General features: G+C 37.7%; 1 protein-coding gene across 5 annotated transcripts in view; it reads right to left on the reverse strand.

Moving 5' to 3' along the window:
* Window positions 1-14,034, reverse strand: part of Rab28 (RAB28, member RAS oncogene family) — a 76,959-nt gene that overhangs the window by 9,867 nt on the left and 53,058 nt on the right. For all 5 annotated transcript variants that reach the window (XM_051165295.1, XM_051165296.1, XM_051165293.1 and 2 more), the window contains exon 5: window positions 1,055-1,158. In XM_051165295.1, the coding sequence (XP_051021252.1) occupies window positions 1,055-1,158 (104 nt within the window). The remainder of the gene's footprint in view (window positions 1-1,054; window positions 1,159-14,034) is intronic.

The following is a 14,034-nucleotide window of genomic DNA, read 5'->3' on the forward strand; positions in this document are numbered from 1 at the left end:
TAAACAAATATTTGCAAGACCTGTAACAATCGTTTATCATCTGTAATATAAATGTGGATATAGTGTTGTCTAAAAACAATAAAAATGTAAGTGGCTAAGTAGAAATTGAGTATTTAATAAAACTATAAATTTCAACCTAAACTCTCATGAAAGAAATTCAAAATTAGTGAGGTTTTTATTGTTATTTGTTGTCTGGCCTACCACTGGGGCAAAAGTTTAAAAACAATTAAATCTTTAGTATTTCAAGGTCCAGTAGTAGAGCAGTCTTACAATATTAGGTAAATTTAGTCTTTCTGTTAAGCATCTGGCAACATGTTTCAATCCCCTGTCAAAGAATCTATCTAAAAGAAATAATCAAAGCATCAAAAGTTGTTAACAAAATTCCATAATAAAACTCACATTTGAAACTTAAGAAAAAAAAATCCTACACGCCCAGCAACAATAGTACATGATTAAATATATATTTGAAATGTTCAATAAATGAATAAATTTATTTTTTATAACATTGAATGATATGGAATATAGTTTACAGATAAAAAGGCTAAATAAAGGAAGCACTATATAAAACTATTTCTAGGCCATGATCTTAATTTTTATCAACATTTGCTTTGGTTAAAATGGTAGGCCTGCAATGTCATTACTTGGGACCACAAACTATATCTCTACCACTTAATGTCTATGTGGAGTGAGCCCTGTGACATGAACTCTAGAAGACACATCTACACAATAGAGATAATCAGACTAATAAAACACCCATTACAAAATAAGCACGGAGTGTGCACAGTGAGTTCAGCCTTCAGAGAACGCATGAAAGAGCCCTCTGAGGATCTGAATGGTCTCTGAAGGTCAGCATTATGGGTGACTTGACTATTTTATAATTCTTGTTAAGTCAACTATAAAATTAATCTAACCAAAATAAGCATTCTCATCTATTCTATTTATGTCTTCCTTCCAAATGCATCAATGTGTTCCTTGTTAAGAAGCAGAAATGAACGTCCCAAGAACATTAGAGAGACAGAGCATCACTTACAACACACTCTACTGGTTTACTTACAGAGTCTCCAGTCTTGGCTGAAACGAAGTGGCTACTAAAACCATTTTCCTGGCAAAATCGTAAGTGTTTATCAGGTTTTACTGTTCGCATATGCTCCAAGTCAACTAGAAAATATTAAAGAGAGAACAAAACTCAATATTAGAAATTTTTAAAAGTATTTTAACATGTTTAAAACTTACGTTCCAATATCATTTCCAACTGTGTAATATTGGGCAATTTTTAAACTTCTTTGTGCCTCAGTTTCCACATTTATAAGCTGTAAGTAATAAATATACCTATTTAATACAGCATCAATTCAGAATTAGCAAGAATTAAAATAGTAAACAAAGACTGGCAACCAAGTGCTCAAAAATATGACCTGTTACCACACTGTAGCACCACTCAGCATGACAAAGTTCAAAGCACATCTGCTCAATGTACTTCATTTAAGCAGTTATTAATTAAAGAAAGGATTTACAAACACACGCATATTTGGCTAGAAATAGCTTAATTACTTATAAGATAATTTAATAATTAAAACATTTTTTAAATCCTTTATATAACAGTTATATTAATTTATTCACACTACGGTTTATGTTCACATAGACGCAGCTGCTTTCCAAATTGTTAAGTATCAACTTTGAGAACAGTCAACAGATATAATGTAGAGTATAGATTTCATATCTAATACTACTATTACCTAGCACAGTTTTTTCATATGTAATCCTTTATTGAACAGTTTCTTGTGTACAATACTATAAGCCTCTGAGGGTCTTTATTTAATGACATCAAACTGGACAACAACTATAGTCACAAGACTTAAAAGAGAACTAGGCTCTTTGAGCCAAGACAGAAAACTTTTTTAGAAATGCAAACTGATTTCCTGAGGAAGAGACTTACCCAACTTGTAAAAGTCTAGAATGCTTACATAATACCACCAATTATCAGCTGAAAATGCTCTGTCATTTCACAAAATGCTTTATTTAAAATCTTATTGAGTTATTGGGATGAAGGCTAAAGTTTCTCTAGGAGAGTTCTGAACTAACATAGGAATCCTGCACCCCATTTATTTGGAAATAGGGAATTGGATTTTGTTTTGCTTTTATCTCTTCTTGTAAATAAATAAATAAATAAATAAATAAATAAATAAATAAATAAATAGAGGGCATTACTGCTTCACTCCTAGGCATGGGAGAGAAGATGGTTTATTGTAGATATGAGGGAGAGCAAAGCCAGAGGCAGAGACACCTGGGAGAGTTCAGGTTAAACACGACCTGAAGCCGACCATGTGAGGAGAGTAGAGATGAGAGAAAAGGAGATTTGGAAGACCAGAAGACCAAAAGGGAAAAATAGTTTAAAAAAAAAAAGAAAGAAAGAAAAAGAAAGAAAGAAAGAAAGAAAAGAAAAAGAAAGAAACAAAAGAAAAGAAAAAATACACAGAAAGTCTGGTGATGGGGGGATAAACAGACAGACAGAACTAGGTAACCAAAATGGCTGGATTATATAAGGATCTTAGTTAGGTATTTGTCCTGGGTTTGAGACCTAATACTGGCCACAGTTGCTGTTGCTTAAACAGCACTGAGCCCTAATTTACAAAAAGGCTAAAAAATGTCCAGATGCCACAATCATCAATTGTGAAAAACCAAAATACTAAACTATAGCACTGACAAAAATCTGGTTTATAATAATATTGAAACTAAATTTTTTTGGTCTTTTCTCCTTCCAATCAAACCCCTCAACTACCACATAAATTTATCTATAACTTCGGAAACAAGAGCTTTTTCCCTAATAAAGATAACTATGAGGAAATGAGTACTAATTTATTCGATGGGAAAGCCTCTTCACCGAGCTTTTACTGGGCACCTACTACACAGCAGGCACTGTAGTAGGTGGTTAGTAACCAACACACCATTTAGTCTCTCAAAAAGCTACCACCAATACTATGAACATAAGAAGTCATTAAGAAATAAATTAAGACCACATACCCTGTGTCCCATTTTCTGCCTACTGTCCAGGAGACCTGCCAGACCCAATGTAAATGGGGAAGCCCTTCCCTCGCCAAGCTCCAGCCTACCAACTCCCCTGAAAGTACCTCTAACAGCACTAAAAATAAATAAATAAACTGCACCCCATAGCTTGTGTCCCCTTTCTTGCCCCACAACTCTGCCTGCTTTCCTGGAAGCCAGTAGGTACAAAGAACACCAGGTAAGACCCTCCTTCCCCAAGTCCCTACTCACCAACTTACCTGAAAGCATCTCCAACAGCAACAAACTGTACCCCACATACCCTGTACTCCATGTCCCGCCTTACAACTCTGCCTGCTGTCCTGGAGGCCTGCCAGACTCAGGGACAAAATGTAAGGTCCTCCCCTGCCCTTGAATTCTCCTAAAAGTATCTCCAGCAGTAGTAAACTGCACCTCATATACTGAGCCAGATTTCCCAATCCACAACTCTGTGTGCTTTCACTGAGGCCTGCTTGAGCCAGGGACACCAGGTAAGCACTTCTCCCAATGCCCTACCGGCCAACTTGCCTGAAATCAAACCAAACAGCAGTAAAGTGCACCCCATACTCTGTGCTCAATTTTCCACTGAACAACTCTGTCTGCTTTCTGGAGGTCTGCCAGCAACAGGGACATCAGATAAGCCCATCCACTCTCCAAGCCTTTATCTGCCAACCCCATGCCAAAAAGCATCCTGAACAGTGGTAAATTGCAATCCATACCCTGGGCTCCATTTCCCACCAAACAACTCTGCCTGCACTGTTGGAGGCCTGCAGCCACCAAGGACAAACCCAAAGTGCTTGTCCACTACATTCCCCTAAAACACCTCCATCAGCCTTAAACTGCACCCATACCCTGGACCCTATTTTCCAGCCCACAACCCAGCCTGCTTTCCTGGAGGCCTGCCAGCACCAGGCACCCCAGGTCAGGATGGTACAAGGGTTCCTAGAAGCAAAGGTAGCACTCAAAATCCCAGGGGCCACAGAAACCACAAAAAACCCTCCTTGACCTGAAGACAATAATATAGGTTAACTCCCAGCAACAACCAGCCTACCTCAAAAATGATGAGCATCAATGAACCTCCCTATGGGGATGGCTTCAAATGTGGCAAACCAGCCACTTGGTAAAATGTCCTCATTTCTGCCAGAGACAGAATTCTGCCTAAAAATGGGCAAGCCTGAATGCAGGCAGGGCCAATAGTCAAACTCTGCCAAGATAGGATAAGCAAGTCCTCAATAGACCTGCCTCACAAATATGTCTGTCTGATATATTGAGCCAGAAGGCTGAAGATGATGCTCCACCATTATAGAGAGTTTTTCATGACTGTTCAGGAAGCAAACAGTCTCTGCCATTTTCTCATTTTGGAAGCTGCTAACCTGCACTTCCTGATTACTCAGATAAATATTTTTATTCCCTCTCAAATCTCTGATGGAGTTGAAGACCAGATAGTTTAGTTTTACAATTAAGCTTAGTTGTTTTGGAGTTAAGATGTTTTTAGGTCTAGATAGATGTTTTAAGTTGATAAAGATGAGATATGATAGAAAATGATTTTCATTCAGAATTTTAGATGCACCAAATAGGAAAGATATCTACTTCAAGGTTGCCAAAAAACAAATAGCCAAAACACTATGAATATAACAGTTATATAATTTCTGATTGTTTCATGGTTCTTGCTGTGGTACTTTATTTTATATGTGTGTAACAATATAAATATATATGTAAAAAGATAAAAACTGAAAAAAGAAAAATTTTTAATAAAATTAAAAATTGGGTTACAGAGATAAACAGAGAATTCTCAACAGAGGAACATCAAATGAACATGATACACCTAAAGAGATGCTCAACGTCCTTTGTCATCAGGGAAATGAAAATCAAAAGGACTCTGAGATTCCATCTTACACATACCAGAATACCTAAGTTCGAAAATTCAAGTAACAGTACATCTGGGGAGGATGTAGAGAAAGGGGAATGCTCCTTCATTGCTGGTGGGAGTGCAAATAAAACTACTTTAGAAATCAATCTGGCACTTTCTCAGAAAATTGGGATAGTGCTATCTCAAGACCCAACTATACCATTCCTGGGCATAGACTCGAAAGATACCCAACCATATAACAAGGACATTTGCTCAACTATGTTCATAGAAGCTTTATTCTTAATAGCCAGAATGTAGAAACAACTCAGATGTCCCTCAACCGAAGAATGGATAAAGAAATTGTGGTACATTTGCACAATAGAATATTCCTCTGCTATTAAAAACAAAGGAAATCTTGAAATTTGCGGTCAAATGGATGGAATTAGAAATTATCATCCTGAGTAAATTAATCCAGGCCCAGTAATTCATGCATGGTACATATTCACTTATAAGTTGACATTAGCCCAACATGGATGTCCTCTGAGACAGATGTTGGGATTCCTCCTGGACTCTGGGTGGAGCACTGAGAAGTGGCATGGATGAATAGGAGGATGGATGGACCCAGAGGGTTCCTGAGCCCACAGGAGACCATCAAGGCCAGCAGATCTGGACCCAGTATGGCCTGCACAAACTGTTGCACCAACCAAGGACAATGCATTCAGTAACCTAGAATCCCTGTTCAGATATAGTCAATAGACAGCTCATTCTACAAAGTTGTGGAGTTAGCAGGTACTGCCTCTGACATGAACTCTAGTGCCCCCAATTTGATCAGTGTCCCTTGGTAAGGGGGCCTGGTGGGCACACAAAGAAAGGGGAAGCAGGTATCATATAAGAGCTGATATGCTGTGGTTATATGGTGGGGGAGGAGGTCCCCTTCTGTCAGAGGCCTATGGGAGGGAAATAGGGAAAAAGAGGGTTGGAGAGTGGGAACAGGAAGATCAAAGTGAGGATATTAAAATTCAGGATGTAATATTAATAAATTATAGTAAATTCCAAAAAAACAGACAGGTTGGTCAATGGAAATGAAGACCCAGAAGTAAACCCCCACACCTATGGATACTTGGTTTCCGAAAAAGAGTCCAAAACTATACAATGGAAAAGAGAAAGCATCCCCAACAAACGGTGTTGCTCTAGCTGGGTATCTTCATGTAGAAGAATGCAAATAGATCTATATCACTCTGTACAAAACTCAAATCCAAGTGGATCAAAGATTTCAACATAAAACTAGATACACTAAATCTGATAGAAGAAAAAGTGGGGAATAATCTTGAACATATTGGCACAGGAGACAAGTTCCTGACAGAACACCAATAGCTCAGGCACTAAGAGCAACAATTAATAAATGGGACCTCATAAAACTGAAAAGTTTCTGTAAAGCAAATGATACCATCAATAGCATAAAACAGCAGCCTATAGGCGGGGAAAAGACCTTCACCAACCCTACATCTGACAGAGGGCTAATATTCAAAATATAAAAAGAACTCAAGAAATTAAACACCAACAAACCAAATAACCCAATTTAAAATTGGGGTACAGAGCCAAAAAGGATGTTAAAATGAATTATTTGTTTACTTTGATTAGGATGAAAATGTAATTTTGAAAGACAGCACTGCTATCCTATGAATGCCAGAAAACATCACACTTTTAACGATACTGTCATCGCAACATAAATTATTAAAGAAGCTGCCCATTGCCCCTCCTTTTTTCCCCAAGTCAAATTATGAACTTAACCCAAGAACTACCCACAGCAGTTTTACCCATTACAATCTTTTGTAAGGTCAATTAGCAGTGTAATGCTATGAAGAGTCTGCTTCGCCATAGCAAGAATTAGCTCAAGAATCAGACAAGCCTTCAAATGAATGCCGAAAGCACCATCCCATTTGCTAAACAAGAAGCCTTCCAAAGATGATACAGAAAGCCCAGAGAAAACCTCACATAAATGCCAAGACACTCTTACAATAATATAAATATTACATTTTCTGTCGCCATGTTGTATACACAAATGATTGTGTATCTTTAAATACGAGTTGGAAATAGTACTGTATACATCTTCCTCCTTCAAGGAATAAGAATCTTATACACAGGTGCACGCCTTTAATCCCAGCACTCAGGAGGCATAGGCAGGTGGATCTCTGTGAGTTTGAGGCCAGCCTGGGCTACCAATTGAGTCTATGACAGCTAGTGCTACATAGAGAAACTCTGTCTCAAAAAACAAAACAACAACAACAAAAAGAATTCATATTAACTGAAGGCTATGAAAAGTCACATAGAACAAACAGAAATATGAAAGGTATTTCAATTCCTTATCTCAAATGGGTGACACGTGGCTGGAGAGGCGGCTCAGTGTACAGGAGTGTCCTGCTCTTACAGAGAAGGCAGAGTCAGTTCCCAGCATCTTCTAGTTCTGGAGGATCTGATACCTTCCTCTGTTGTCCATGGACATCAGGCAAGCACATGGTGCACACGCATGCATAAGGAAAGACACTCATACAAATAAATCAATAAATAAATCTTAAAAACAAAGCAATAACTTAAATTTAGGAAATCAACAGGAGCATCTACTTTGCCACACACTATGCTAATGAGCACAAGCATGAAATCAGTGAGCACATTACCCTTCATGACTGTGAGAGAAAAAAGAATGAGAAACAAGATGACATGAAAATAAATGGAAGAATTTTCTGCGTGTGGTGGTGCACACCTGAGATCCCAGTACTCAGAAGGATAAAGCAGGAAGATGAGCTTAAGGCCAGCCTGAGCTATACAGTGTTAAGTAGGTACCCTGGGCTTCATATAGAGATCTTCCCCTCAAGACCTACCTAAATAAATATATCATAGCAATTATCATAACTCAAAATAGAAAGGCAAAAACGTGACCAGATAAAGAGCATGATAATGAAGAGAAGAGTGAGGTAAGCAACTACAATACTATACAGGAGAACCATGAAGCTGTGGCAGACCTTCCTCCTTGATCTGGCAGCTAATGTGTTAAAATATATAAAACAAGGCAAGTTAGGACGTTGGAAGAAAACTGTATTTCATTCATCTTATTCAAGATTTCCACAGCAACTACCTACATACTTACTGATCATTGTGGTCAATGGCAAAAGTATTCAATATAATAGATTTTTAACTTAATTATATAAAATTTAATTAGAGCTACTAATAAGATTAAATGACACACAAGTTTAAAGTCTGAAACAGTTTATAACAAACCTGCTTTATTTTTATGCTGCCCTTAAACTCTGATTTCCCACATACTTCTTGTCCAACATCTCATAACACAGTCGTAATTAATATGACTTTTTCCTTCAAATCAGTTACTTCATGCTTTGAAGAAACGGGAAAGTACTCTACAATGCTAATTAGTTACACTATTAATGTCCAGTGTTTGTTAAAGAAGACAGCATTCAAAATATCAACTGTTTTGCACCTCATTCCAGACATAAAAGCAACAACAGAATATTTGCTGTGAAATTATAAAGGCTGCCACAATTGATCTTAAAGAAGTAACAGCAAAATATAAATACAGCACTTGTGCAGATTTTCACAGTAATTTTTAAGTTATCAAGGAAACATCTAGAGTGTTGATCTGGTTATACTCAATTCAAACAAACTACTTGTCACATTAACTACCTCCAGGAAGTTACTCCAAACACAAAATAAACTGTTTATGCCCCTACTCAGATAGATAACATGACAGACTGTTATTAGTTGAAGACAGATGAGATACATTAATTTGATTGTGAGCATGTGTTTAATTTTACCCTGCCATGTACACTCTCTAATGCTGTCTTTCTATGATGCCATAGTAAATCATGCAGTATTTGAAGAATTGCTAATGCAAGAAAATAAAAAAATAACCAGAAGTTGACTTTTAACTTCGCTGCTTCTTAAATTAATCTTTTTACCAAACTGCCTGGAATATTACTGAGTTTTATACAGGGATAAAAAAGAACACTGCAACACTGAAGAAGCTACTTTTGTTTCTAATATCAGTTTAAGATATGAAGGCAATTTAACATTTTTTCTATACACTACCTTTTTTTCTTTTTTTTCTTTTTCTTTTTCTTTTTCATGAGATGTCTCTTCTTTCCAATTTCTACTGGCCTGCTTATCCACTAGTTTAAGCACATCTTTTAACGATGATACTTTCCATATTTGTTGGAAGAATTCTGCTCAGGTTAGGATCCTCCTTTCAGATCTTTCATGATACTTTTGAGTAACAAAATTAAGATTGTATAAAGTTCAAAATCATTGATATAATAATGCTGTAAGTATTTCTGCCACGCTTACTGTTATTATATGCAGCTGAAAACAAAACAAACAAGTAAACAAAATTTCCAAATATAGTAGTTACTCACAAAGTATTGACTGGCTGGAAAAAAATAGTTGTTAGATTCTTAAAATAACAGGAAAAGATTCCCTGGGTACTTGCAGTCTACTCCAACCAAGGCAGCTAAGATAAGTCAACTGCACATCTTCACCTAAGCCTCCTTTCCTCCAAATCCAATTCCCTAGTCTTCCTTTCAGCACTATGGGAAACCACTCTCTGCAGCCTCCCTTTTCTCAACCCCACCCTATCTCCAGTGGATCAAACAGATCTTCCCCTACAAATCTCCTTTCCCCACACTCACTACTTTAATCCCAGCCCTCGACTTCAATAGACATTCCCTGAGAACCTGAAGGCCAGTTCAGCCAGAGAAAGAGGTAGTCTAACTGCAGGTCTTCACCTTTCCTTCCATTCCTCCAAATCCAATCTGCAACTCTCATCCCCATCTCTTAGCTGTAGCCTCGCTTTCAACTCTGATGCCTCATCCCCCAGCTCAGTAGCAGGACGCTTGCTATGGTTTCTACTTCTTCTCTGATCCCTATCACCAAATGATACATACAACTTTTATAACCTTCTTTACCCCCCCCCACTCATTATGTGATCCCAGCCTCCAAATCCAGCAGACATTCCCCAGGAACATGCCAGCCAGGCTTGCCAAAGAAGCAAGTACGCAGGTGAAGCAGGTAAGCAACCTTTTTAGCTTCACTTACCTCCTCTCCTCCATATCCAATCCCTTAGTCATATCCCCAGGTCTGTAGCAGACTACCTGTCCTTGGCCTCTCCTCATTCTCTGCCCCCAACCCCAGGTTACCTAAGTGGATCCTAGTAGAATGACCTGCTTTTCTCCCTCCTGTGGAGCCCCCTTGGTGTCCACTAGCCCATCCTTATATCCTAAGTGTCAGCTCCCAATACCTAGACACATTTTACCTAGAATCCCCAGTGGTCACACCAACAAGGGTTCCAGAAGAATTGCTACCAGGCAACACACACTCCTAAGAATCAGAGAAACCAAGAAACAAATCACCCACCCAACAGAGAGAAGACCAGATAACACCTAAAATTCTAATATTCCCAAACCCAGGTGCCTACATGGTAGCTTAAAAACACAATCAATATTAGCCAGGAAAATATATGTCCAATAGAACTCAGCAATCCTATGACAGTAGGCTCTGGGGATTGCAACACAGCCACAGTGCAAGACAATGACCTCAAAATAGCCTTCATGAAGAGGTGCTTAAAGAGGAAATGAATAAATTCCTTAACGAACTCTATGAAAATACTAACAGTGGAAGGAAATGAATAAAATAGTTGATGATCTAAAAGTGGAAAGATTATCACTAAATAAGAAAGAAAGAAAGAAACAAACAAACCTGGAGGGGAAAAATTTAAGAACTCCAGGAAGAATGTCACAGGCAAGACTCACCAATAAAATACAAGAAAAGGAAGAGAGAATCTTAGGCATTGAAGACATAATAGAATAAACATATACCTCAGCCAAAGAAAACGTTACATCTTGGCACAAAACATCTACATAATATACAGGACTACTAAAAGACCAAATCTAAGAATAATAGTAATAGTGAAAGAAAAGAAAGCCAGGTCAAGGAGACAGAAAGTACTTTCAACACACAATCACAGAAGAAAATTTCCCTAGATAGGAGGAGATGCCTATTTTAGGTACAAGAAGCATACAAAACACCAAATAGACTGGGCCAGAAAAGAATGCCTTCTCAAAACATAATAAAACACTAAATATACAGGGGGGGAAAAGGAATATTAAATGCTGCAAGGGAAAAAAACAAGTAACATCTAAAGACAGACCTACTAGAATTATACATGACTTCGCAATGGAGATTCTAAAAGCCAGAGGAGCCTGGACAGTTGTTATATACAAGAGAACATGGATGACAGACCAGACTTTTATATCTAGCAAGACTTTCCATCACAATAAATGGAGAAAATAAGACATTGCTTGATAAAACCAAATTGAAGCAATATCTGTCTACAAATTCAGCTCGACACAAGTTACTAAAAGGAAAATCTCAACCTAAAGAGGTTTACCATACCAAGAAAACACAAGGAATAAGTAATCCCAGACCAGCAAATAAAAAGAGGGAAAACACACACACACACACACACACACACACACACACACACACACACACACACACACACACACACCACACACCACCACCACCACCACAACAACAACAACAGCAAAATTAAAATATCAACAAACACTGCTAATCAATATTCAACATCAGTGGTCTCAATTCCCCAATAAGAAGACAGACTGGTAACAGAGTGGACTGCTGCTACATTCAGGAAATAAACCTCAACATCAAGGACTGACATCAGCCAAAGGTAAAAGAAGGATGAAGATGCTCCAAGCAAACTGGTGTAGCCAAAACAGACATCAAACCAAAGCTTGTCAAAATAGACAGGGAAGGGTACTACATACTAAAAGGAAAACTCCATGGGGACATTGAATTCTTAACATCTATAACCCATCACAAAGGCACCCAAGTTTGTAAAAGAAATATTACTATAGTTTATCATATATTGATTCTCATACATAAATAATAGGAGACTTCTTAGCACTAGACAGTTTATCCAGACAAAAACTACAAAGAGAAATGATGGAGCTAAATGATATTACAAACCAAATATACCTAACATATTTACAGAACATTTCCCTCAAATACAAAATATATCCTCCTCTCTGCAGTTCATGGAACATTGCTTCAAATTAACCACATCCTTAGACACAAAGCACGTCTCAACAGATATAAGAAAGTTGAAATAACTCCTTCTATGCTACAGAACCACCAGTGACTAAAGCTAGATATCAACAGCAACAGAAATCTTACAAACTCATGGAAACTGAGCAACTCACTACTGAATGAAAAATGGGTTAAGACAGAATTAACTCTAGAACTGAATGAAAATGAATATATAACATACCCAAACTTATGGGACACAATGGAGATAGCTCTAACAGGCAAGTTCATAGCTCTGGTTTAAGTTTTGGATTAGAGCTACCAAAAACTAGTTTAGGACAATGTTGTACTATGTTTGACTCTCTACAAGCAGTTGGTATTATTTTTCCTAACACATCTTGTAGAACTGACCAGAAAAGCCATCTGGACCTGTAGTTTTCTTTGTGGAAAGATTTTGAGTGGTAAAAAAAATTCATTAATATGGCAGATATTACCATTCATATCTGCTTCAGCAGATTCCAATAGTCTATGTCTAAGTAGAACCTATCAATTTAACATAAACTGTTGAATGATGAAAGCAAGCCTTTCATATCAGTTCCTTACACACCTCTTAATATGTGAAGAATTTGTAATGACTTACATTTTTCATTCTTGACACCTGTAACTCCAATCTTCTTTTTAATAGCTAGTTTGGATAGGGTTTGTCATCTTATTGATTATCTTAATGGACTATGAGATCTGAGATAAAACTTAGTTCACCATGGTTGTTGCATTAAGAGCTTTACCACCCTAAGCTTTCTCATCAGCCAGTCCTTCCTTTCCCTTTTTCCTTTTCTGTTCCCTTCCATTCCATTCCCTTCCCTTCCTTTTCCTCCCCTTCTCCTCTTTTCTTCCATTTAATCCTGCATCATAGCTACTCTGGCAGGGGATCACTCCAAAGACCTAGGTCTGTGATCTAGTTCAAATACAGACACGCCCTTAGTACAGACCCTTAATCCCTTTGCTGGAATTTAGTACACACTTTTAATCCCAAACAATGCCTTAAATACACACCTTTAATCCCTTTGGCTAGAACACACCCTTAACCCATCTGGCTGGGATTTAGTACACACCTTTAATCCCAAATAATGTTGTCTCATGGCAGGGCAAAGTGACAAATTAAAGGTTTGACCTACTGAGTTAGAGATAGGATACACTCAACTCTTACAAGAACAGACAGGAAAAAGAATCCACTTTAAAAGCAGCACAGAGAGAGAACAGAAAGCTTGTGGAGACAGTACAGTAGAATTCAGGAGTGCAGTTCAGTTTAGTACAATTCAGTTAAGTGAAGTTAAGCTTGTGCAGTTCAATTCATGGAGTTCAGAGGCAGTTTTTTCAAGCAAAACAATTCAGTGAGAAGGCCAGAGAAACCAGTTTGAATCAGTTAGCTTCCAAAGAGATATTTTGAGCCAGAACAGCTTAGTTGAATCAGCCAGCTAGCGTTCAGAAAGAACTAACAAGTGAGCTTATTCATCAGTAAGTCTCTGAGGATGAAAACACTCTAGATGTAGGTTAGCATATGGAGGCTGGAAGCTAAAGCCTTCAATGCTCCGTCTTACAGACTAGATTGTACAGAGGCTAGAAGCTTCCAGGCATAGGTCAAGGGATAGTTAGACAGAAATGCTCTGGGCTCAGCCCAAGCCATGTATTTGTAAAGCTTGGGTATGGCTCTCATCTCATCCCCTCTTCTGAGGAAATAAAAACATTTATTCTTTCTTTTCTCTCTTATTTATAACTTCTGCTCTTAATCTTCACTTTTTCCTTCCTTATGCTTGCTTTGTCTTTGCCTTTCTTTTCCTTTTCTTAAGGAGAAAACACATCATTGATTTGCAAAGGCTTTATCTCCTTAAAATAGAAGCACTTAATAATGCTACTAATATTTCTCTAAATACTGCTTTAGTGGCACACACCAAAACTTGGTACAATGTTTTCATTTTTGGTCAATTCAAAGTATATTTTGTGATTTCTCTATTCCTTGGTAGCCTGTTTTGAAGTGA

This window comes from Acomys russatus, chromosome 22 (assembly GCF_903995435.1).
Source record: "Acomys russatus chromosome 22, mAcoRus1.1, whole genome shotgun sequence".
NCBI classification, from domain to species: domain Eukaryota; kingdom Metazoa; phylum Chordata; class Mammalia; order Rodentia; family Muridae; genus Acomys; species Acomys russatus.